Here is a 24,327-nt window from a genome sequence, read left to right on the forward strand (position 1 = left end):
TATTGTATAATGTATAAAACACGATGTATACCCAGTTAGTAGGGGGGGGCAAAGGAAACATTTGCCCTGAGCGCTGCAAAAGTCTAGAACCGGCCCTAGATAATAGTATTGCTTTTGAGAATCTGTCTGTTTGCCAAATACAATGGTATGAGGAATCTTCAGGTGATTGTATACTCTTTAAAATGAGTCTTGCAGATGGTTATCAGTTTTCTTTCTTTTCCCTTTTACAGGCAAATGATGCCTATCTTCAGATGGCTATTGGCAATGCTCCTTGGCCTATTGGTGTCACTATGGTTGGTATCCATGCTCGTACAGGTCGTGAGAAGATTTTTTCCAAACATGTGGCTCATGTTCTGAATGATGAAACACAGAGGAAATATATTCAGGTAAAATAAAACCATTTTTCTTTTGTAGTTATTCTCCTTTTCTCTGACGTCCTAGTGGATGCTGGGACTCCGTAAGGACCATGGGGAATAGCGGCTCCGCAGGAGACAGGGCACAAGAATAAAAGCTTTAGGATCAGGTGGTGTGCACTGGCTCCTCCCCCTATGACCCTCCTCCAAGCCTCAGTTAGATTTTTGTGCCCGAACGAGAAGGGTGCAGGCTAGGTGGCTCTCCTGAGCTGCTTAGAATAAAAGTGTATTTTAGGTTTTTTATTTTCAGTGAGTCCTGCTGGCAACAGGCTCACTGCATCGTGGGACTAAGGGGAGAAGAAACGGACTCACCTGCGTGCAGAGTGGATTGGGTTTCTTAGGCTACTGGACATTAGCTCCAGAGGGACGATCACAGGTTCAGCCTGGATGGGTCCCGGAGCCGCGCCGCCGGCCCCCTTACAGAGCCAGAAGAGCGAAGAGGTCCGGTTAAATCGGCGGCAGAAGACGATCCTGTCTTCAGACTAAGGTAGCGCACAGCACCGCAGCTGTGCGCCATTGCTCTCAGCACACTTCACACTCCGGTCACTGAGGGTGCAGGGCGCTGGGGGGGAGCGCCCTGAGACGCAATATAACAGATAATACCTTAGGTTGGCAAAAGAATACATCACATATAGCTCTTGGGCTATATGGATGTATTTTAACCCCTGCCATTTTTACAGAAAAGAGCGGGAGATAAGGACGTCGTGAAGGGGCGGAGCCTATCTCCTCAGCACACAAGCGCCATTTTCCCTCACAGCTCCGCTGGAAGGACGGCTCCCTGACTCTCCCCTGCAGACTTGCTACAGAATCAGGGTAAAAAAGAGAAGGGGGGGCACTATTGGCAGCTAAAAATTATATAAACAGCAGCTATAAGGGAATAACACTTATATAAGGTTATTCCTGTATATATATATAGCGCTTGGTGTGTGCTGGCAGACTCTCCCTCTGTCTCTCCAAAGGGCTTGTGGGGTCCTGTCCTCTATCAGAGCATTCCCGGTGTGTGTGCTGTGTGTCGGTACGTGTGTGTCGACATGTATGAGGAGGAAAATGATGTGGAGGCGGAGCAATTGCCTGGGTTAGTGATGTCACCCCCTAGGGAGTCGACACCTGACTGGATGATCGTATTTAAAGAATTAAGTGATAATGTCAGCACTTTGCAAAGAACGGTTGATGACATGAGACAGCCGGCAAATCAATTAGTGCCTGTCCAGGCGTCTCAGACACCGTCAGGGGCCCTAAAACGCCCGTTACCTCAGTGGGTCGACACAGACCCAGACACAGATACTGAGTCTAGTGTCGACGGTGAGGAGACAAACGTAATGTCCAGTAGGGCCACACGTTACATGATCACGGCAATGAAGGAGGCATTGAACATTTCTGACACTATAAGTACCACAAAGAAGGGTATTATGTGGGGTGTGAAAAAACTACCAATAGTTTTCCCTGAGTCAGATGAGTTAAATGAGGTGTGTGATAAAGCGTGGGTTTCCCCCGACAAAAAACTGCTAATTTCTAAAAAAATTATTGGCACTATATCCTTTCCCGTCAGAGGTTAGGACGCGTTGGGAAACACCCCCTAGGGTAGATAAGGCGCTCACACGTTTATCTAAACAAGTAGCGTTACCGTCTCCTGATACGGCCACCCTCAAAGAACCAGCAGATAGAAGGCTGGAAAATATTCTTAAAAGTATATACACACATACTGGTGTTATACTGCGACCAGCAATCGCTTCAGCCTGGATGTGCAGTGCTGGAGTCGCGTGGTCGGATTCCCTGACTGAAAATATTGATACCCTGGATAGGGACAATATACTGTTAACTATAGAGCATTTGAAGGATGCATTACTATATATGCGTGATGCACAGAGGGATATTTGCACCCTGGCATCAAGAGTAAGTGCTATGTCCATTTCTGCCAGAAGAGCGTTATGGACGCGACAGTGGTCAGGCGATGCGGATTCCAAACGACATATGGAAGTATTGCCGTATAAAGGGGAGGAGTTATTTGGGGCTGGTCTATCGGACCTGGTGGCCACGGCAACGGCTGGAAAATCCACCTTTTTACCCCAGGTCACTTCACATCAGCAGAAAAAGACACCGTCTTTTCAAACTCAGTCCTTTCGTTCCCATAAGTACAAGCGAGCTAAAGGCCATTCCTTCCTGCCCCGGGGCAGAGGAAGGGGAAAAAGACTGCACCATGCAGCCGCTTCCCAGGAGCAGAAGCCCTCCCCTGCTTCTGCCAAGTCTTCAGCATGACGCTGGGGCTTTACAAGCAGACTCAGACATGGTGGGGGCCCGTCTCAAGAATTTCAACGCGCAGTGGGCTCACTCGCAAGTGGACCCCTGGATTCTACAGGTAGTATCGCAGGGGTACAAACTGGAATTCGAGGCGTTTCCCCCTCGCCGGTTCCTGAAGTCTGCTCTACCAAAGTCTCCCTCCGACAGGGAGGCAGTTTTGGAAGCCATTCACAAGCTGTATTCCCAGCAGGTGATAATCAAGGTACCCCTCCTACAACAGGGAAAGGGGTATTATTCCACGCTGTTTGTGGTACCGAAGCCGGACGGCTCGGTGAGACCAATTTTAAATCTGAAATCCTTGAACACTTACATAAAGAGGTTCAAATTCAAGATGGAATCACTCAGAGCGGTGATAGCAAACCTGGAAGAAGGGGACTATATGGTGTCTCTGGACATCAAGGATGCTTATCTCCACGTCCCAATCTACCCGTCTCACCAAGGGTACCTCAGGTTTGTAGTACAAGACTGTCATTATCAGTTTCAGACGCTGCCGTTTGGGTTGTCCACGGCACCTCGGGTCTTTACCAAGGTAATGGCCGAAATGATGATTCTTCTTCAAAGAAAAGGCATCTTAATTATCCCTTACTTGGACGATCTCCTGATAAGGGCAAGGTCCAGGGAACAGTTAGAAGTCGGAGTAGCACTATCTCAGGTAGTGTTACGTCAGCACGGGTGGATCCTAAATATTCCAAAATCGCAGCTGATTCCAACGACACGTCTACTGTTCCTAGGAATGATTCTGGACACAGTCCAGAAAAAGGTGTTTCTCCCGGAGGAGAAGGCCAGGGAGTTATCCGAGCTAGTCAGGAACCTCCTAAAACCAGGCCAGGTGTCAGTGCATCAGTGCACGAGGGTCCTGGGAAAAATGGTGGCTTCTTACGAAGCGATTCCATTCGGAAGATTCCATGCAAGAACTTTTCAGTGGGATCTACTGGACAAATGGTCCGGATCGCATCTTCAGATGCATCAGCGGATAACCCTGTCGCCAAGGACAAGGGTGTCTCTTCTGTGGTGGCTGCAGAGTGCTCATCTACTAGAGGGCCGCAGATTTGGCATTCAGGATTGGATCCTGGTGACCACGGATGCAAGCCTGAGAGGCTGGGGAGCAGTCACACAGGGAAGAAATTTCCAGGGCTTGTGGTCAAGCATGGAAGCATCTCTTCATATAAACATTCTGGAACTAAGGGCCATTTACAATGCCCTAAGTCAAGCGAAACCCCTGCTTCAGGGTCAGGCGGTATTGATCCAATCGGACAACATCACGTCAGTCGCCCACGTAAACAGACAGGGCGGCACGAGAAGCAGGAGGGCAATGGCAGAAGCTGCAAGGATTCTTCGCTGGGCGGAAAATCATGTGATAGCACTGTCAGCAGTGTTCATTCCGGGAGTGGACAACTGGGAAGCAGACTTCCTCAGCAGACACGACCTCCACCCGGGAGAGTGGGGACTTCACCCAGAAGTCTTCCACCTGATAGTAAACCGTTGGGAAGAACCAAAGGTGGACATGATGGCGTCCCGTCTAAACAAAAAACTAGACAGATATTGCGCCAGGTCAAGGGACCCTCAGGCAATAGCGGTGGACGCCCTGGTAACGCCGTGGGTGTACCAGTCAGTGTATGTGTTCTCTCCTCTGCCTCTCATACCAAAGGTACTGAGAATCATAAGAAGGAGAGGAGTAAGAACTATACTCGTGGTTCCGGATTGGCCAAGAAGGACTTGGTACCCGGAACTTCAAGAGATGCTCACGGACGAACCGTGGCCTCTACCTCTGAGAAAGGACCTGCTCCAGCAGGGGCCTTGTCTGTTCCAAGACTTACCGCGGCTGCGTTTGACGGCATGGCGGTTGAACGCCGGATCCTGAGGGAAAAAGGCATTCCAGATGAAGTCATCCCTACCCTGGTCAAGGCCAGGAAGGACGTAACCGCAAAACATTATCACCGCATTTGGCGAAAATATGTTGCGTGGTGTGAGGCCAAGAAGGCCCCTACAGAGGAATTTCAACTGGGTCGTTTCCTCCATTTCCTGCAAACAGGACTATCTATGGGCCTAAAATTAGGGTCCATTAAGGTTCAAATTTCGGCCCTGTCGATTTTCTTCCAGAAAGAACTGGCTTCAATGCCTGAAGTTCAGACATTTGTAAAAGGGGTACTGCATATACAGCCTCCTTTTGTGCCTCCAGTGGCACCTTGGGATCTCAATGTTGTGTTGAGTTTTCTAAAGTCACATTGGTTTGAACCACTCACCACTGTGGACTTCAAATATCTCACATGGAAGGTGACGATGCTGTTAGCCCTGGCTTCAGCCAGGCGTGTATCAGAATTGGCGGCTTTATCATATAAAAGTCCTTACTTAAATTTTCATTCTGACAGGGCAGAATTGAGGACTCGTCCTCAATTTCTACCTAAGGTGGTTTCTGCATTTCACATGAACCAACCTATTGTGGTACCTGCGGCTACTAGGGACTTGGAGGACTCCAAGTTACTTGACGTTGTCAGGGCCCTGAAAATATATGTTTCCAGGACGGCTGGAGTCAGAAAATCTGACTCGCTGTTTATCCTGTATGCACCCAACAAGCTGGGTGCTCCTGCTTCTAAGCAGACGTTTGCTCGTTGGATTTGTAGTACAATTCAGCTTGCACATTCTGTGGCAGTCCTGCCACAGCCAAAATCGGTAAAAGCCCATTCCACAAGGAAAGTGGGCTCATCTTGGGCGGCTGCCCGAGGGGTCTCGGCTTTACAACTTTGCCGAGCAGCTACTTGGTCAGGGGCAAACACGTTTGCAAAATTCTACAAATTTGATACCCTGGCTGAGGAGGACCTTGAGTTCTCTCATTCGGTGCTGCAGAGTCATCCGCACTCTCCCGCCCGTTTGGGAGCTTTGGTATAATCCCCATGGTCCTTACGGAGTCCCAGCATCCACTAGGACGTCAGAGAAAATAAGATTTTACTTACCGATAAATCTATTTCTCGTAGTCCGTAGTGGATGCTGGGCGCCCATCCCAAGTGCGGATTGTCTGCAATACTTGTATATAGTTATTGTTACAAAAATTCGGGGTATTATTGTTGTGAGCCATCTTTTCAGAGGCTCCTTTTCGTTTTATCATACTGTTAACTGGGTTCAGATCACAAGTTGTACGGTGTGATTGGTGTGGCTGGTATGAGTCTTACCCGGGATTCAATATCCTTCCTTATTATGTACGCTCGTCCGGGCACAGTATCCTAACTGAGGCTTGGAGGAGGGTCATAGGGGGAGGAGCCAGTGCACACCACCTGATCCTAAAGCTTTTATTCTTGTGCCCTGTCTCCTGCGGAGCCGCTATTCCCCATGGTCCTTACGGAGTCCCAGCATCCACTACGGACTACGAGAAATAGATTTATCGGTAAGTAAAATCTTATTTTTACAAGTGTAGTTTGTCATCTTCAACAATATGTTGCATTGCACATTGCATTGCGACTAACATGCATTTTCGTCAGTCTCACATGATCTGGTGTGCTAAGAGGGGCTGTTTCTCATGGCTGCAGCAATGAGGTATGTGGACAACTGTACAATGAAATTGCATCCACAAATATTGTCATTCTATTTTTATTTTCTTAGTAATGTATTCTATCACAGAATACCTGAACTTTTATTCCTGTATGAAGTAGTAACAAAGAACACGTGTGCATCTTTTTTTTTTTTTTTTTTTTTTTTTCTGTAAGCTTCACTCCTCTTTGGAACGACCGATAGTTTTAGGCATTTACAATTTTAATAAACTCCAAGCACATGCTAAGATACTGTGCCAAAACAAGCACATTTCAAAAGTTCCAATAAAAGGTTCCACTAGAGTAAATCTGGTTTAATTGTTAAGTCATTAAACTTTTCAGAAATGTGTATCGTTAGTTTCTCGACCAGCTGTGGCTGTAGTGAAAAGTCTCAGCCTCTGGCACTTGTCGTGTCCCCCCTACTTATACGTCAGTAAGCTTTAGCAATTCAAGAATAATACAGCATTTCAGAATCCTTTAGCTTGCTGTTGTGCCTTAGCCCATAGTACTGGAATACCTGTATTCTTAATGTACAAGTGGGTACATGCATATACAGAGTTCAGCCATTGTTATCATTACAGCTTCTAAGTTATCCTGTAGAGCGGTATATTGGACAAGCAGCTATTATACCCATAAGTAGAGACACTATTACCTCCGTTGGCATAGTGTTATAGGTGTGGTTCTGGCAGGCGTGTCGCAATTATCATTTGTTAATATTCCCTCGGCACAAAAAGTGGTTTATTCAATTAGAAGCAAGTTTGTCCCTGTAAGCTGTTCTCCATGCGATTGCACTACAAATTGCAATTCAATTCCATGCCCAAATTGCATTTGTGCACACCCCATGAGTAGGTGAAAATGTAGAGAGAATCTTTATAGTAATGAAAAATGTCAGGACATGCGCCGCGCCGTCGCAGATGAACGTCGCAATGTTAATCTGATTTGCGATTCCATCGCAAATGCAGGCAAAAGGTGGTATGCGCCTCCTCCTGCATTTGCATTGCTAAGGACTGTAAATTCAAAGCTGCTGCGAGCAGCATTGCATTTGCAATCCTTAATGAATCAGGCCCACAGTGAGGAACTCCTAGTACACACCTCCCAATGAAAGATCCGGCACTGTACAGTTTGTATGGTCCTGTTATCTCATTTGCCACTGTTTGGAGATCCAGGATGGTCTCCTCACTTTCCCATGCATTACTCCCAGGTCATTTTTTGTCGAAAAGTCATGCAATTTAGCTGTGTCTCCTGCAAACTGGCATTTCTAATTTAATCTCATTGTGTGCCTGTTTTATGCTGAATTAAACCAACATGTCTGCTCTGCTGTGCTTGCCCTGGGTGCACATTGTGCCTAACTCTGAGTTGGGATTAAAGCTAAAAGAGCAAGTCACTTTACATGTGGACGCACCATGGTGCAATGTAAAGGGTGCAGATACATTTATTTTTTCTCTTACGTCCTAGAGGATGCTGCGGTCCATATTAGTACCATGGGGTATAGACGGGTCCACCAGGAGCCATTGGCACTTAAAGAGTTTAATAGTGTGGGCTGGCTCCTCCCTCTATGCCCATCCTACCAGTTTAGAAAATGTGCCCGGAGGAGCCGTTCACAGCTAGGGGAGCTCTACAGAGCTTCTTTAGAAAAGTTTTATTTAGAGTTTGTTTTTTTACAGGAGGCTGCCGGCAACAGCCTGCCTGCATCGAGGGACTGAGGGGGGGAGCAGTGTCCACCCTGCGGGGGTTTTGAGCCACTGACTCCGCTGACTGGACATTGAGCTCCAGAGGGGACAGATCGCGCCCCGCCACAGGGGAACGCTCACCCCGGCAGCCAGCCGCCACCCCCTCACAGTGTTGGAGAGTTGGCGAGTTAGTCACTGTCCCCCCTTCCAAGCGGGGGGTCAGTGTGAAGAGGGCGGCTTAAGGGTGGGAGCGTGTTTTTACCCGCGCTCCGGTAAGGCTCTGCGGTGAGGGGCGCCCCGGGCCAACACAAAACCCTACACTGACCACATCCAGCCTGTCGGGGTCTGCGGATCTCAGCCAGCTAAAAATTCCTCAGGCCAGTATACTCTTCAAGAGCGGGAAGACAGCGCCATTGAAGGGGCTGAGCTTCTCAGAGCGGACCCAGCAGCGTTCAGCGCCATTTTTCCTGCCTGCAATCACTGCCAGTGGATGTCCAGGTCCCTCCAGAGCAACTCCAGCTATCTATACGGTACCAGGGGGTTGTAGAAGGGAGGGGGAGGCTGTATACAGGCTGTGTCTCCTAATAAGGAACTCAGTCAGCGCGGGTTAGGGTCTCCCTATACCTCTAAAAGTGCTGTGTGTGGGTTGGCTCCAATCTATGTGTCTCTCTGCCATTCTTGGGGGGGGAAACTCTGTCTACCCAATACCCTGTGTGTTTGTGGGGTGTTTGGTGTGTATGTGACAACATGTCTAGGGACACTGTTTGTTTCATATGCTGCAGAGGATTTATCTTCCCAGGAAGACTCCATACCATGTAATCATGATTGCACTGTTGGAGTGCAGATCCCAGCTAGAGAACCAGAATGGTTAGCCTCTCTGAGGGGGGACTATTTCTCAGATTTCTGGTAGGGTTGCTAGGATTGAGCATGCCACTCAGGTCTTACAATCCTCTATGGTTGTATGGTCTGATACTGCTTCCTCGGGGTCCCCTGCGGTACATTCTCACAAACGTGCACTTGCAATGCTTATGCAGGATGATACGGACACCGATTCTGACGTTGCAGACGGTGACGGGGGAATGTGTCAAGGGGGAAGGTATCGCTTGCTAAGGGGGTGCAGTTGATGATTGAAGCTGTACGGGATGTGTTACACATTACTGACACAACTCCTGAGCAGGTGGATGAGGCCTTTTTCACTGACAGTGAAAAGCACCCCCTCACCTTCCCAGCGTCCAAAGAATTGAATGCTATCTTTGAAAAAGCCTGGGAAAATCCGGAAAAGAAATTCCAGATCCCTAAGATGGTCTTAGTTGCTTTTCCCTTCCCAGAAGAAGATAGGAAAAAGTGGGAGTCTCCGCTGATAGTTGACGCCTCTGTCTCCAGGCTGTCCAAACAGGTGGCATTACCAGTCCCTGGATCTATCGCGCTGAAAGACCCGGCAGATCGCAAGGTGAATACTACGCTAAAATCCATTTACACGGCTTCATGGGCTATACTGTGGCCTACTATAGCCTGTGCTTAGATTGCAAAAGCTATTGCCATGTGGTCAATCACTCTGCAGGAGGAATCGACTACGATGGATAAAGGTGATGTCTATTTATTTTTCTCTTACGTCCTAGAGGATGCTGGGGACTCCGTAAGGACCATGGGGTATAGACGGACTCCACAGGAGACATGGGCACTATAAAGAACTATAGAATGGGTGTGCACTGGCTCCTCCCTCTGTGCCCCTCCTCCAGACCACAGTTAGATCCTGTGCCCAGAGGAGACTGGGTGCATTACAGGGGAGCTCTCCTGAGTTTCTCTGAAAAATAATTTTGTTAGGTTTTTTATTTTCAGGGAGCACTGCTGGCAACATGCTCCCTGCATTGTGGGACTGAGGAGAGGGAAGCAGACCTACTTAAATGATAGGCTCTGCTTCTTAGGCTACTGGACACCATAAGCTCCAGAGGGTCGGAAAGCAGGTCTCGCCCTCGCCGTTCGTCCCGGAGCCGCGTCGCCGCCGTCCTCACAGAGCCGGAAGATAGAAGCCGGGTGAGTATAAGAAGAAAGAAGACTTCAAAGGCAGCTGAAGACTTCAGATCTTATCTGAGGTAACGCGCACGCCATTGCTCCCACACACAACACACACAGCGGGCACTGAAGGGTGCAGGGCGCAGGGGGGCGCCCTGGGCAGCAATTATAAACCTCTTCGGACTGGCTAATGTATATAGAGGCTGCAGAGGCACTATATTATAGAATCCCCCGTCAGTATAGAAAATTTGAGCGGGACCGAAGCCCGCCGCTGAGGGGGCGGAGCTTGATCCTCCAGCACTAACCAGCGCCATTTTCTCCACAGCACACTGCAGAGAAGCTGGCTCCCCGGACTCTCCCCTGCTGAACACAGTGACAGAGGGCAAAAAAGAGGGGGGGGGGCACTTTTTATTGGCGCAGTGAGTGTATATTTATATAAAAGCGCTGTTGTGTCTGGGAATTTGGTTTCCAGTGTCAGTTGGCGCTGGGTGTGTGCTGGCATACTCTCTCTCTGTCTCTCCAAAGGGCCTTATTGGGAAACTGTCTCCATATAGATATATCCCTGAGTGTGTGGGGGTGTCGGTACGCGTGTGTCGGCATGTCTGAAGAGGAAGGCTCATCTAAGGAGGAGGCGGAGCATATGATTGTGGTGTCTCCGTCGGCAACGCCGACACCTGATTGGATGGATATGCTGAATGTTTTAAATGCAAATGTGTCTTTATTACATCAGAGATTGGACAAAGCAGAGTCCATGGATAGAACAGGGAGTCAATCCATGGCTTTGGCTGTGTCACAGGGCCCTTCAGGGTCTCAGAAACGTCCCCTGTCCCAAGTAGCAGACACTGATACCGACACGGATTCTGATTCCAGTGTCGACTACGATGATGCGAGGTTACACTCAAGGGTGGCCAAAAGTATTCATTATATGATTATTGCAATAAAGGATGTTTTACATATCACTGATGACCCCTCTGTCCCTGACAAGAGGGTACACATGTTTAAGGAAAAGAAACCTGAAACCTGAGGTAACCTTTCCCCCATCTCATGAGCTGAACGCGTTATTTGAAAAGGCTTGGGAAACTCCAGACAAGAAACTACAGATTCCCAAAAGAATTCTTATGGTGTATCCTTTCCCTGCACAGGACAGGTTACGGTGGGAATCCTCACCCAGGGTGGACAAGGCGTTAACGCGCTTGTCCAAAAAGGTGGCGCTGCCGTCTCCAGACACGGCCGCCCTCAAGGATCCTGCTGATCGCAGACAGGAAACTACCTTAAAATCTATTTATACACATACGGGGGGCCTTGCTCAGACTGGCAATAGCGTCGGCTTGGGTTTGTAGTTCTGTTGCGGCTTGGATGGATACCTTGTCAGCTGACATTGATGCCCTGGATAGGGATACTATTTTATTGACCTTAGGTCACATTAAAGACGCAGTCTTATATATGAGAGACGCTCAGAGAGACGTTGGTTTGCTAGGTTCGAGAGCCAACGCCATGGCGATTTCTGCTAGGCGAGCCCTGTGGACCCGCCAATGGACGGGTGATGCCGAGTCAAAGAAGCATATGGAAGTTTTGCCTTACAAAGATGAGGATTTATTTGGGCAAGGTCTCGCGGACCTGGTTTCCACAGCTACCGCGGGCAAATCTACTTTTTTACCTTATGTTTCCCCACAGCAAAAGAAAACGCCGCAATATCAGATGCAGTCCTTTCGGTCGCATAAGTCCATAAGAGGTCGAAAAAGCAGCCTGCTACGGCTAGTTCCCAGGAGCAGAAGTCCTACACGGTTTCTACTAAATCCACCGCATGACGCTGGGGCTCCAATGAGGGAGTCTGCGCCGGTGGGGGCACGTCTTCGACTCTTCAGCCACGTCTGGGTTCAGTCAGACGTGGATCCTTGGGCCATGGAAATCGTCTCCCAAGGCTACAAGCTAGACTTCGAAGACATGCCTCCTCGCCGGTTTTTCAAATCGGCTCTACCGGCTTCTCCCCCAGAGAGGGAGATAGTTTTAGCTGCAATTCAAAAACTGTGTCAACAACAAGTGGTTGTCGAGGTTCCCCTAGTTCAACAGGGGAAGGGGTACTATTCAACCCTATTTGTGGTCCCGAAACTGGATGGCTCAGTCAGACCCATTCTAAATTTAAAATCCCTAAACCTGTACTTGAAAAAGTTCAAATTCAAGATGGAATTGCTCCGGGCAGTTATCTCCAGCCTGGAGGGGGGGGAATTTATGGTGTCACTGGACATAAAGGACGCATACCTTCATGTCCCCATATATCCCCCTCATCAGGCGTACCTGAGATTCGCTGTACAGGACTGTCATTACCAGTTTCAGACGTTGCCGCTTGGGCTTTCCACTGCCCCGAGGATTTTCACCAAGGTAATGGCGGAAATGATGGTGCTCCTGCGCAGGCAGGGAGTCACAATTATCCCGTACTTGGACGATCTCCTGATAAAGGCGAGATCGAGAGATCAGTTGCTGAAAAGCGTGGCGCTCTCCCTGAGAGTGCTGCAGCAACATGGCTGGATTCTGAATCTACCAAAGTCGCAGTTTGTTCCAACAACTCGGCTTTCGTTCTTAGGCATGATTCTGGACACGGAACAAAAGAGGGTTTTTCTCCCAATGGAAAAAGCCCAGGAACTCCAGAACATGGTCAGAGACCTGTTAATTCTTTATTTATTTATTTATTAGCAGTTTCTTATATAGCGCAGCATATTCCGTTGCGCTTTACAATTAGAACAACAATTATAGAACAAAACTGGGCACAGACAGACAGAGGTAGGAAGGCCCTGCTCGCAAGCTTACAATCTATAGGGAAATAGGCATTGATACACAAGGATAGATGCTACCTGTCACATAATGGTTCCCCAGGTTGCTAGGTTCTTAATGGGTTGTATATGATATGATCACCCAGCAATGTTGGAAGACAAAATGTGAGTTTATGTGGACTGTACAGAGGGGATGTAACTTGATAGGGAAGCTGTGAAGGTTATGTGTGTGGGTCTGAAATTTGGTAGGCTTGTCTGAAGAGATGAGTTTTCAGAGAACGTTTAAAGGTTTGGAGACTAGAGGAGAGTCTTATTGTGTGTTGAAGTGCATTCCACAGAGTGGGTGAAGCCCGGGTAAAGTCCTGTAATTTTGAGTGGGAACAGATAATACATGTGGATGAGAGACGCAGATCTTGTGCAGAGCGGAGAGGTCTGGTAGGGAGATATTTTGAGATGAGTGAGGAGATGTATGATGGTGCAGTTTGGTTAATAGCCTTGTATGTAAGTAAAAGTATTTTATATTTGACACGGTAGAATACCGGTAACCAATGGAGGGACTGACAGAGTGGATCAGCAGATGAAGAACGTCTGGCGAGGAAGATTAGCCTCGCAGCTGCATTTAAAATGGATTGAAGTGGTGATAGCCTATGTTTGGGAAGACCAGTAAGGAGACTATTACAATAATCAATGCGGGAGATGATGAGTGCATGGATTAGAGTTTTTGCAGTGTCTTGTGTAAGATAAGGGCGTATTTTGGATATGTTTTTAAGGTGCATGTAACATGATTTAGAGACGGATTGAATGTGTGGAACAAAGGACAGTTCAGAGTCAAGGGTGACACCTAGGCAACGAGCTTGTGGGGTGGGGTGGATAGTTGCATTGTCAACAGTTATAGAGATATCAGGTTGGTAACTACTCTTAGCTGGTGGGAAAGTAATTAATTCGGTTTTGGAAATGTTGAGTTTGAGGTGGCGAGATGACATCCAAGATGAAATGGCAGACAGGCATCCAGTGACACGAGCCAATACTGGTGGTGACAAATCTGGGGAGGATAGGTAGATTTGAGTATCATCAGCATACAAATGATACTGAAATCCAAAGGAGCTGATTAGTTTACCAAGAGAGGAGGTATAGATTGAGAAAAGCAGAGGACCTAAGACTGAGCCTTGCGGTACTCCAACCGATAGAGGTAGAGAAGAGGAGGTAGAATAAGAGAAGTGAACACTGAAAGAGCGATTAGATAGGTAGGATGAGAACCAAGAAAGGGCTGTGTCCTGAAGACCTAGGGATTGTAGTGTTTGTATGAGAAGAGAGTGGTCAACAGTGTCAAAAGCAGCAGAGAGATCTAGAAGAATAAGTAGTGTGTAATGGCCTTTTGATCTAGCAGTGACTAGATCATTCACTACTTTGGTCAGTGCCGTCTCTGTGGAGTGTTGGGCACAAAAGCCTGACTGAAGTGGATCCAATAAGTTGTGCGAGTTAAGAAAGTGTGTAAGGCGACTGTAGGCAAGCCTCTCAAGTAGCTTGGAGGGACTGGGTAGCTGAGAAATGGGACGGTAGTTAGAGAGTGTGTTTGGGTCAGAGTTGTGTGTTTTTAGAATGGGAGTAATGACTGCATGTTTAAACAGAGAGGGAAAGATACCAGTAGAGAGAGAGAGAGATTACAGATTTTAGTTAAGGTTGGGATAAGCACAGGAGACACAGTTTTACTGACCTGTGAGGGTATAGGATCAAGAGGAGAGGTAGTGGAGTAGGAGGATGAAAAGAGTGTTGATACTTCATCTTCACTTGTGGGATCAAATGAAGAGAAAGTGCCAGAGGGTTCAGGTAGGGAATTGAGCAGGTCACTGGCTGAGTTAGAGCATACCATTTCATCTCGGATTTTATCAATCTTATCCTTGAAGTAGGAAGCAAGTTCTTGTGTACGGATAGTAGCTAGTGGGGGAGGTGAGGGAGGGTAAAGAAGTGATTTAAATGTATTAAAAAGTCGCTTGGGGTTGTTGGCATGATAAGGGATGAGAGATTGGAAAAATGTTTGGCAGTGTCCAGGGCCTGACGATAGGAGTGGTAGGTAGTCTTATATGTGAGAAAGTCACTTGGATTCTGAGATTTCCGCCACTGACGTTCTACTTTACGTGACAGTTTTTGTAGGTGTCTTGTTGATTTAGAGTGCCATGGTTGGCATCTAAGCCTACGTGGAGTGTGATGGGTAGCTGGAGCCACTTCATCAAGGGCACTCTCTAGGGTCTGGTGCAGGTGTGATACAGCAGTGTCAGGTGTAGTAAATGTCGAGATTGGTGAGAGCAGTTGTTGCAGAGAAGTGGAAAGTTGTTGAAAATGTATATTGTTAGTATTTCTGCGGGTTAGAGGAGGCTTGCTTGGTTTTAGTGTCCTAGAATTTAAAGTAATAGAAGAGATTGTGAAGGTGATCAGGTTGTGATCAGAGAGAGGGAAAGGAGTGTTAGTGAATTCGGAAACTGAGCAGAGCCTGGTGAACACAAGATCAAGGCAGTGGCCCTCATGGTGAGTAGAGGAGTCGGACCATTGGGTTAGGCCAATGGAGGAGGTTAGAGAGAGGAGTTTGGATGCATGAACAGATTGTGGACTGTCAAGAGCTATATTGAAATCGCCCATAATGATGGTGGAGATGTCAGAGGATAAGAAGTGTGGGAGCCAGGCAGAGAAATCTTCTAGAAATTGTTGTTTAGGTTGCCCAGGAGGGCGATAGATAGCTGCAACACGCAGATAGAAGGGGGTGAAAATCCTGATAGAGTGAACTTCAAATTAGGTGAATGCGAGTGATGGAACCTTAGGTAGAACAGTGTATGTGAAAAACTGTGACAGTAAGATTCCGACCCCACCACCTTTACTATTATTAGGCCTAGATGTGTGTGAGAAGTGGAAACCACCATGTGACAGTGCTGCAGGGGAGGCAGTGTCTGATTGTGTGAGCCATGTTTCTGTTATAGCCAGCAGATTAAAGTTGTGAGATATGGGGGGCGTGGCCACAACGGCTGAGGAGTAGGCAGCAGGTCTCGGGAGCTCCCCTGCTACCAAACTCCTGACACCCATCCTGACTCCCTCTGGTGCCTCTGCCCGGCCGAATTATCCACCCCATACTGCTGGGCACCGGCGGGCATCCTTCTCCGTAGTCTCCGGGTTCCGTGGAAGTGGCAATTACCGATCTCCGGCCCTGCGGCCTACACCTCCTCCGGATCCCCGGCCTCGATTTTGGCGGCCTCGGCCGCGGGACGCCCGGAGCTCGAGCGGCGGCTGCTGCTGCTGCCGCCAGACGCAGCGGGAAGACTGTGAGGGGGAGATAGCCTCTCCTCTACCTCTCGGGCTGTGGCCTGGGGCCCTGATAATAGGAGGATAAGCAGGTACTCAAGGGGAAGGGGCACTGCGGCCATTTTAGAAGTGGATTATAAAGGCTGCTACCCATGCCTGGACATCTGATGGGCTGCCTGATTCTCCTGTGTCCTGTGAACTGTTTTTGATCTCTGAGATCTTACTGCATGTTGCTCTCACCCATTCTCAATCTCTCAATATCTATACTAACTTAACATATTGTTGGAAGCACAGTCAGCTGTTCCCACTGCGCAGCTCTCCCATTCTGCCACACAGGAGCTGCATATAGAATGGAACTGACTACACTGCTGTACTGCACTAATGTCCTACAGTGTACTACACACCAATATCCTACATTTGCCTCCCGGAATTGCTGCAGGATATTCCCTCCTCAATATTCCCGTCCGTATTGTTACTTTTACACAAGCCTGTATTTCCTATCCATTGATATTTTGACCTAAAGACCGGGCACGGTTGTTTCCCGCCACTGATTATATACATCCTTGCTGCTGCCGCCTTCTAATTACACTTCTATACTGTAACCCTACCCTAGGGTGAGTGTGACTGCTCCTGTCCAATATGGTTAAGGGCGGCCAGAGTGCGGCCGCGGCTAAACTAGAAAGATATGCCAGGCAACCCAATCCCAGGGTGTCATCGGCTCCTTCTCAGGGAGCCTCTCCGACACACTCGAACTCCCCCTCTGCGTCTGCTGCCAATTCCCCAGCGGCAGCGGAGGCGCCGTCTATTCAACAGGTGCTGGAGGCTATAGCTGGCAGTGAACAGCGTCTCTCCGATAAGATTGAAAAGGTGCAGTGCGACCTCTCCTTACTCCGACAAGATGTTCAGCGTATCCGAGAGAGAGTGGGTGAGGCGGAGACACGGGTCTCCAACCTGGAAGATATGTGTGGCCCCCTGAAGCAGTCCGTATCCACGGTGACCCAGCAGGTTTCCTCCCTCCAGACCAAGCTTTTAGACATGGAGGGTCGGCTGCGCAGAAACAATGTAAGATTTGTAGGCCTGCCTGAAAGAGAAGAGGGCTCGCAGCCGGAGTACTTCCTCGAATCTTGGCTTAAAGAGATGTATGGCGCTGAGTCCTTTACGGCCCAATTCACGGTGGAGCGTGCACATAGGATACCATCTCGGCCGCTACCTCCTGGTGCCCCTCCTCGCACCTTCATCGCCAAATTCCTGCATTATAAGGACCGTGACTCGGTTCTCCGTCTAGGTCGTACGAAGGGCCCGTTGGTTCGTAATGGAGTCAAGGTGTCGGCCTTCCCGGACTTTGCCGCAGACGTCCAGAAGGACCGAGCCCAGTTTATGCCCATTAAACGGCATCTGCGGGACCTCAACATCTCATATTCCATGCTGTTTCCTTCAAGGCTCCGGGTTGTGGCGGATGGGGAGACCAAGTTTTTTAATTCCCCCAGGGAGGCGGCCCAATGGCTGGACAGATTTGCGCCGGGTGCTCGGCAGCTGGCTCCGGACTGACCTCCTGCGTTGAAAAAGCTGGGGCCTAGACTACCGGAGGGAACGATCATAGATCGGGGTGCCCCCCTCCTTTGCATTGGTGGCTCAAGACTTTTACGTCCAAGTGGTGTTGGTTAGAGAGAGTTAGAGGTTTAGTTGAGAATCTAGGCCTTCTTAGCACTTGGTAGTTTGGGATGTTTGTTTGGGATATAAGTATGCCGGTGTTCAGGGAGGGGAAGGATAATTGGGAAGCTGCTAGTTGCGGCTCCTTTTGCTGTTTTTGGTTTTCTTTCTTTAGTTTGTTATTTTTCTTATCTAAGTATTTTCTGAAGCAAGGATGTTTAATGATTCAGATGCTATGGCTTACAACGCAGGGCTTGTATACGTCATGTGCTGCTGTTATTAATAATGTTGATTCTCAGTTATATTTTGGGAGATGTCTATCCGGGAGGCACATAGAGCCTACACGGGGTCATGATTAACCTGAAATTTCTGGCATGGATTTGTCCGAGGTCTGAATAACAAAATCAAACGATCTTTGGTTCTAAATATGATTAAGAAATATGACCCGGATATTGCATGCCTCAGTGAGACCCACTTGGAGGGACATAGGTTATTGTCTTTACGACGGGCCTGGGTGGGATGGGCTTACCATGCCTCTCATTCTTCCTTTTCTAGGGGTGTCTCGGTTCTGATTAAAAAAATCAGTGCAATTTGAATTATTATCGATCAAAACTGACCCGTATGGAAGATTTGTATTTATGGAATGTAAACCGAGTTCCCAGCCCTATTACATTTTAGCGGTGTATGTCCCCCCTCCTTTTTCATATGCTGTGCTGCAGCAGGCTGCCTCTTTCATTGCTCCATCTCCTACCACCCCAGTGATATGCCTGAGCGATTTTAATAACATCCTAGATTTATCCTTGGACCGATGGCACTCCCCGAATGTTGCGCTGGCGGTCCTACCAAGTTTGCTGATTTTCTTGGATAGTTTGCAGTGGGTAGATGCGTGGAGGCTCCGTCACCCTGCGGCCCGTCAGTTCTCCTGTTTTTCCAGCACTCATGGCTCCTCCAGGATTGACCTGATGCTGGTGTCCCCCGCCCTTGTCCCTGGGATCATTGACATCCACTACGAGGCTCGAGGGGTCTCTGACCACTCCCCTCTGTTGATGACTATTGCTGTGGAAAGTCAGAGGGGGCACTCTTATTGGAAGCTGCACCCCTCTTGGCTGACCCAACTGGGCGACTGCAGTGACCTGGAGACTCAGTGGGGGGGTTACTTTAACGACAATGTAGGGTCAGCCCCGGGTACGATAGTTTGGGATTCATTTAAGGCGTTTTTGAGAGGTTCATATATTGGACGCATAGCGGCTCATAAAATGTCCTCAAGGGAGAGAGAACAGGCCCTTGAAAGCGACGCCAGGGAACTAGAGTCCCAATATTTGCTCGATGGTGCCCCCGCGACGAAGGCACGCTGGCTAGTGGCTCAGTCGGCTTGGTTGGCCCACCTGTCTGATAAAAACTCTCGTTCCCTCCTTTTTAAGGCTACTAATATTTATATGCAGGCTGATAGGACGGGGGGCCTCCTGGCCCGTCTGATACATTATGATTGTCCTGGGTCTACGATCACCCAAATGTCCGATGGGGATGGCTCCTTTGTTGACACCACGCCGGACATTGCGCAGTTATTCAGATCTTATTACTCTGAGGTTTATAGCTCACAATTGACGTGCTCTACTCTAGATCTCTCACATTACCTGGGGGGTATTCCGCTGCCCGCACTCTCCTCTGAGGCCTGTGAGCTGCTGGAGGCGCCTTTGACGCTCGAGGAGGTGACTGCGGCCATTGGTATGTCCCCTAATGGCAAGGCTCCGGGGTGTGACGGAATTCCCTCCGAGGTTTACAAAAATCATATCGATTTTTTTTGGGCCCAGGCTCCATGCCCTATACTTAGATATATTTGCCAATAACGAACTTCCCCCCTCTATGTCAGAGGCAGTTATAATAGTGATTCCAAAGCCCGGTAAGGACCCTAGGTCTCCAGACTCCTATAGGCCGATATCCCTGATTCCCACCGATGCTAAGGTCCTGGCAAAGATATTGGCAGTACGGCTTAACACAGTGATCACCTCCCTCATTCACTCGGACCAGACTGGCTTCATGCCAGGGAAGTCTACGTCTATTAACCTACGTAGACTATATACCATTTTACAACTCCCACATGACTCCCCTTCTGACTCGGCTGTGGTCTCGTTAGACGCGGCCAAGGCCTTTGACAGCATTGAATGGGCTTATTTATGGGAGGTGATGGCTTGTATGGGCTTTGGACCTAACTTTATCAGATGGACTAAATTACTGTATCAACATCCGAGTGCCAGGATCTTGGTGAACGGCTATGTATCCCCCTCTTTTCAACTGTCCCGTGGTACTAGGCAGGGCTGCCCCCTATCCCCCACACTGTTTGCCCTGGCCATCGAGCCCCTGGCCTGTTTGATAAGATCGCACCCAGATATTGTGGGAATCGGTACGGGTTCACGTGAGGATAGAATAGCTCTTTATGCCGACGACATGTTGTTGTTTTAGCAGGATTACACCAAGTCAATGCCCATTCTGTTACGTGTGATTGAGAGCTTTGGTGATCACTCGGGTCTTAGAATTAACTGGTCTAAATCATACATTATGCCAGTCATAGGCCCCCCTCCTACTGTTCCCAAAATCCCCCTGCCATTATGTTGGACGATACAATTTAAATACCTCGGAATCCAAATAACTAACGACCCTTCTGATTTTGTCCCTCTGAACCTGGACCCGACCATGCAGTGGGTCATGGGCAAATCCAAAACTTGGTGTAAGCTTCCACTGACGGTGTCTGGCAGGGTTAATCTCATTAACATGATTATACTGCCCAAACTTTTATACATTATTCTCCAGTCCCCGGTATATATTTATCCGCTATTTTTTAGGAAATTAAATAGCGTTTTATCCTCACTGATATGGGCTAACAAACGACCTAGGATACAGCTAAATAACCTTACCAGGCAGCGCTCTGACGGTGGCCTGGCTCTGCCTAATTTTCAGATATATTACTACGCTGCTCAGCTGACTCATATTAGTGTGTGGGCGCAGGATTCTGGGGTTAACTCTTTACATTGTGAGTTTATTCGCTGTTACTTTCCTCACCTCTCTCCTGTGCAGGTGCTGCTGAGTGGGAGCATAGCTTGGTTTCTTCCCCCTATTATTTTCCAGGCCTTAAAGATATGGCGGGCCCTGAGAGACCTCTTGAGATACGACGGTCTGGACCCAGATACCCCCCTTTGGTACTCTGACTGGCTCCCTGAATTGCATGCGCTTGAGGGGCGGGAGGTATGGGCCCCTAGATCGGTGGTTTCTATTTCTCAACTCTACCTAGATAATGTACTCAAATCCTTTCAACAACTGAAAGATGAGTTTGACTTACCCAATTCCTACTTTTTCAGATACCTCCAGCTTCGTCATGCCCTCCAGTCCCAGTTTGCTGAGTCCCCCCACGAATCCTCCCGTTTCCCATCAAGACCTTTGTGGCTACTTTGGGTCGAGCTAAGATGGTCTCCCTTACATATGGATATCTTCTTACTAAGCTCCATGCGGACCCTCTGACACGTCTCCGTGGAAAATGGGAGGAGGATATGGGTCTAATAACTGAGGAGGACTGGGCCCTTGCTCTGGAATACCCTGCTAAAGTTACCAAATCTCTCAGATATCAGCAAATTCAATTCTTCATTTTACACAGAACATATATGACTCCAGCTAGGCTGGCTACTTTTGGGACGAGCGGATCTGGCCTCTGTCCTAAGTGCGGGGGGGAGCTGGGAACATTTTGGCATCTAGTGTGGGATTGCCCGAGGTTGAGGGTGTTCTGGTTGGGGGTCAGGTCAATTCTGGAGAGTACGGGAGTGACTGGTGGACTGCTTACCCCACAATTCTGTATTCTGGGGATGGGTTGCTCTACTTCTCTGTCTGTTTCGATGGGTCTTTATGCTCGCAGTGTATGTGCCTTGGCTAAGGTTTGCATTGCGAGGCTATGGATGGCCCCTAGAGGCCCTTTAGTTTCTGCGCTCAAGACCTTAGTTAATGATACAAAAATTAAGGAAAGATATGTCTATATGAAACAAAACGCATCAGCCAAATTTGAAAGGGTCTGGTCTCCATGGCTTGACTCCCCCCATTCTCACCTAGTCCCGCAACTATAGAGGGCACTGAAGTGCTAACTTACCAAAAAATTTACTGTTTAATGATGTATATTTGAGATGCTTGGCGGTTGAGCACTGCGTGTTCGTCTACTTATTTGCATGATTAATGTGGTCCTGAATCAGATGATTCCTTCTCACTTTGCTTCTGTTTTTTTATTTTTCTCATTGGTTAGTTTAAGGGCGAAAATATAAAAGTTAATGAGGATTTATATATATATATGGTTACAGATCTTGCAGACCCAAATGGTCTGAACAATAGGAATTTTTTGTATATTCCCTCATGGACATGGTCTGTTATTCCACTGCTGTGAACTTATTTCAAAATTGAGGTTCTGATTCGAGTTAATTGATTTATTTTTTGTGATATGATGATGCTCTGCAATGTCTGTACCTTATTCTCCAGACTACTGAATAAAAATTACTTTATTAAAAAAAAAAAAAAGTTATGAGATATGAAGAGGTCATGGATGGATGTTAATTTGTTACAAACAGAGCGTGCATTCAATAAGGCACATTTTAGTGATTTGGATGGGGATGGGAGACACGTGATATTTATGAGGTTAGATGGATTTCTATGTTGTTTTGAGACAGCAGAGTGTGAGAGGGAAAGGTGGTTGGGGCCTGGATTTGGTGATATGTCACCAGCTAATAAAAGCAGAAGAGTGAGATAAATCTTGGTGGATGTTTGCGAGTGTTTGTACTGGTGGCCAATTGTGGTTGTCAAAGTACTTGCTGAGAGGAAAGTATAAATCTCATGAGTGTTTAGAAGAGGGGAGTGGAGAATAGAAGCTGTAATGTGTACAGAGGGGTGAGTTTCAGGGTGAGTGTAGAATGTGTTAAATTTGGTGAGAATTCCATGAATTGAAATTAGACACAGTAGTTTGATGAACATGCTGAGGTTGTTTGTGTTTTATGGGTTAAGTGGAGTTAAAGTAAGTTGTTAAAGTAAGTTACCTTTTCTTGATGTTTTTCAATGTTTGTTCAACTGTTTTTTTAACTGTTCGGATAACACACTTATTAATTCCACACTTAAAAAATTCCAGCAAGCTACCCCCAGCAAGCTGACCCCTTAACTTAAAACCGAAAAGAGTGTCAGTCCATCAATACACTCGAGTACTGGGAAAGATGGTGGCGACCTACGAGGCCATCCCCTTCGGCAGGTTTCATGCGAGGACGTTTCAGTGGGACCTTCTGGACAAGTGGTCCGGGTCCCATCTTCAAATTCATCAGAAAATAAGCCTGTCCCCCAGGGCCAGGGTGTTTCTCCTGTGGTGGCTGCAGAGTGCTCACCTTCAAGAGGGTCGCAGGTTCGGCATTCAAGACTGGGTTCTGGTAACCACGAACGCGAGCCTCCGAGGATGGGGAGCAGTCACACAAGGAAGACATTTTCAGGAGATATGGTCAAGCCAGGAGGCTTGTCTACACATCAACGTACTGGAATTGAGGGCCATATACAACGGCCTACCTCAAGCGGAGAATCTTCTTCGCGACCTACCGGTTCTGATTCAATCAGACAACGTCACAGGTGTGGCTCATGTAAACCGCCAAGGCGGAACAAGGAGCAGAGTGGCAATGGCGGAAGCCACCAGGATTTTGCACTGGGCGGAAAATCACGTAAGCGCTTTGGCAGCAGTCTTCATTCCGGGAGTGGACAACTGGGAAGCAGACTTCCTCAGAAGACACGATCTCCATCCAGGCGAGTGGGGACTTCATCAAGAAGTTTTTGCAGAGATAACAAGTCAATGGGAACTTCCTCAAATAGACATGATGGCGTCACGCCTCAACAAGAAGCTTCGGAGGTATTGTGCCAGGTCAAGGGACCCTCAGGTAGTAGCTGTGGACGCCCTGGTGTTTCAGTCGGTCTGTGTTCCCTCCGCTTCCACTCATCTCAAAGATATTGACAATCATAAGAAGGAAAAGAGTGCAGACAATACTCATTGTTCCAGATTGGCCTCAAAGGGCCTGGTATTCCGATCTTCAGGAAATGCTCACAGAAGATCCGTGGCCTCTTCCTCTCAGGGAGGACCTGTTGCAACAGGGGCCCTGCGTGTTCCAAGACTTACCGCGGTTACGTTTCACGGCATGGAGGTTGAACACCGAATCCTAGCGGGGAAAGGCATTCCGGTAGAAGTCATCCCTACTCTGATGAAGGCTAGGAAGGAGGTGACGGCGAAACATTATCACCGTATCTGGAGAAATTATGTATCTTGGTGTGAAGCCAAGAATGATCCTACGGAAGTTTTCCATCTGGGCCATTTTCTCCACTTTCTACAGACAGGAGTGGATATGGGCCTAAAATTAGGCTCCATTAAGGTACAGATTTCGGCCCTTTCAATTTTCTTCCAGAAGGAATTGGCTTCTCTCCCAGAAGTCCAGACTTTTGTAAAGGGAGTGCTGCACATACAGCCTCCTTTTGTGCCTCCAGTGGCACCATTGGACCTTAACGTGATGTTACAGTTCCTAAAATCTCACTGGTTTGAACCTCTTCAAACGGTTGAATTTAAATTTCTCACTTGGAAGGTGGTCATGTTGTTGGCCTTGGCATCTGCAAGGCGGGTGTCTGAATTGGCGGCTTTGTCTCTCAAAAGCCCCTATCTGAT

General features: G+C 48.0%; 1 protein-coding gene across 2 annotated transcripts in view; it reads left to right on the top strand.

Moving 5' to 3' along the window:
* Window positions 1-24,327, top strand: part of PRPF18 (pre-mRNA processing factor 18) — a 165,939-nt gene that overhangs the window by 134,370 nt on the left and 7,242 nt on the right. For both annotated transcript variants that reach the window (XM_063926901.1, XM_063926902.1), the window contains one exon: window positions 231-386. In XM_063926901.1, coding sequence (XP_063782971.1) covers window positions 231-386 — 156 coding nt within the window. The remainder of the gene's footprint in view (window positions 1-230; window positions 387-24,327) is intronic.

The sequence above is a fragment of the Pseudophryne corroboree genome, chromosome 6 (genome assembly GCF_028390025.1).
Source record: "Pseudophryne corroboree isolate aPseCor3 chromosome 6, aPseCor3.hap2, whole genome shotgun sequence".
Classification (NCBI taxonomy): domain Eukaryota; kingdom Metazoa; phylum Chordata; class Amphibia; order Anura; family Myobatrachidae; genus Pseudophryne; species Pseudophryne corroboree.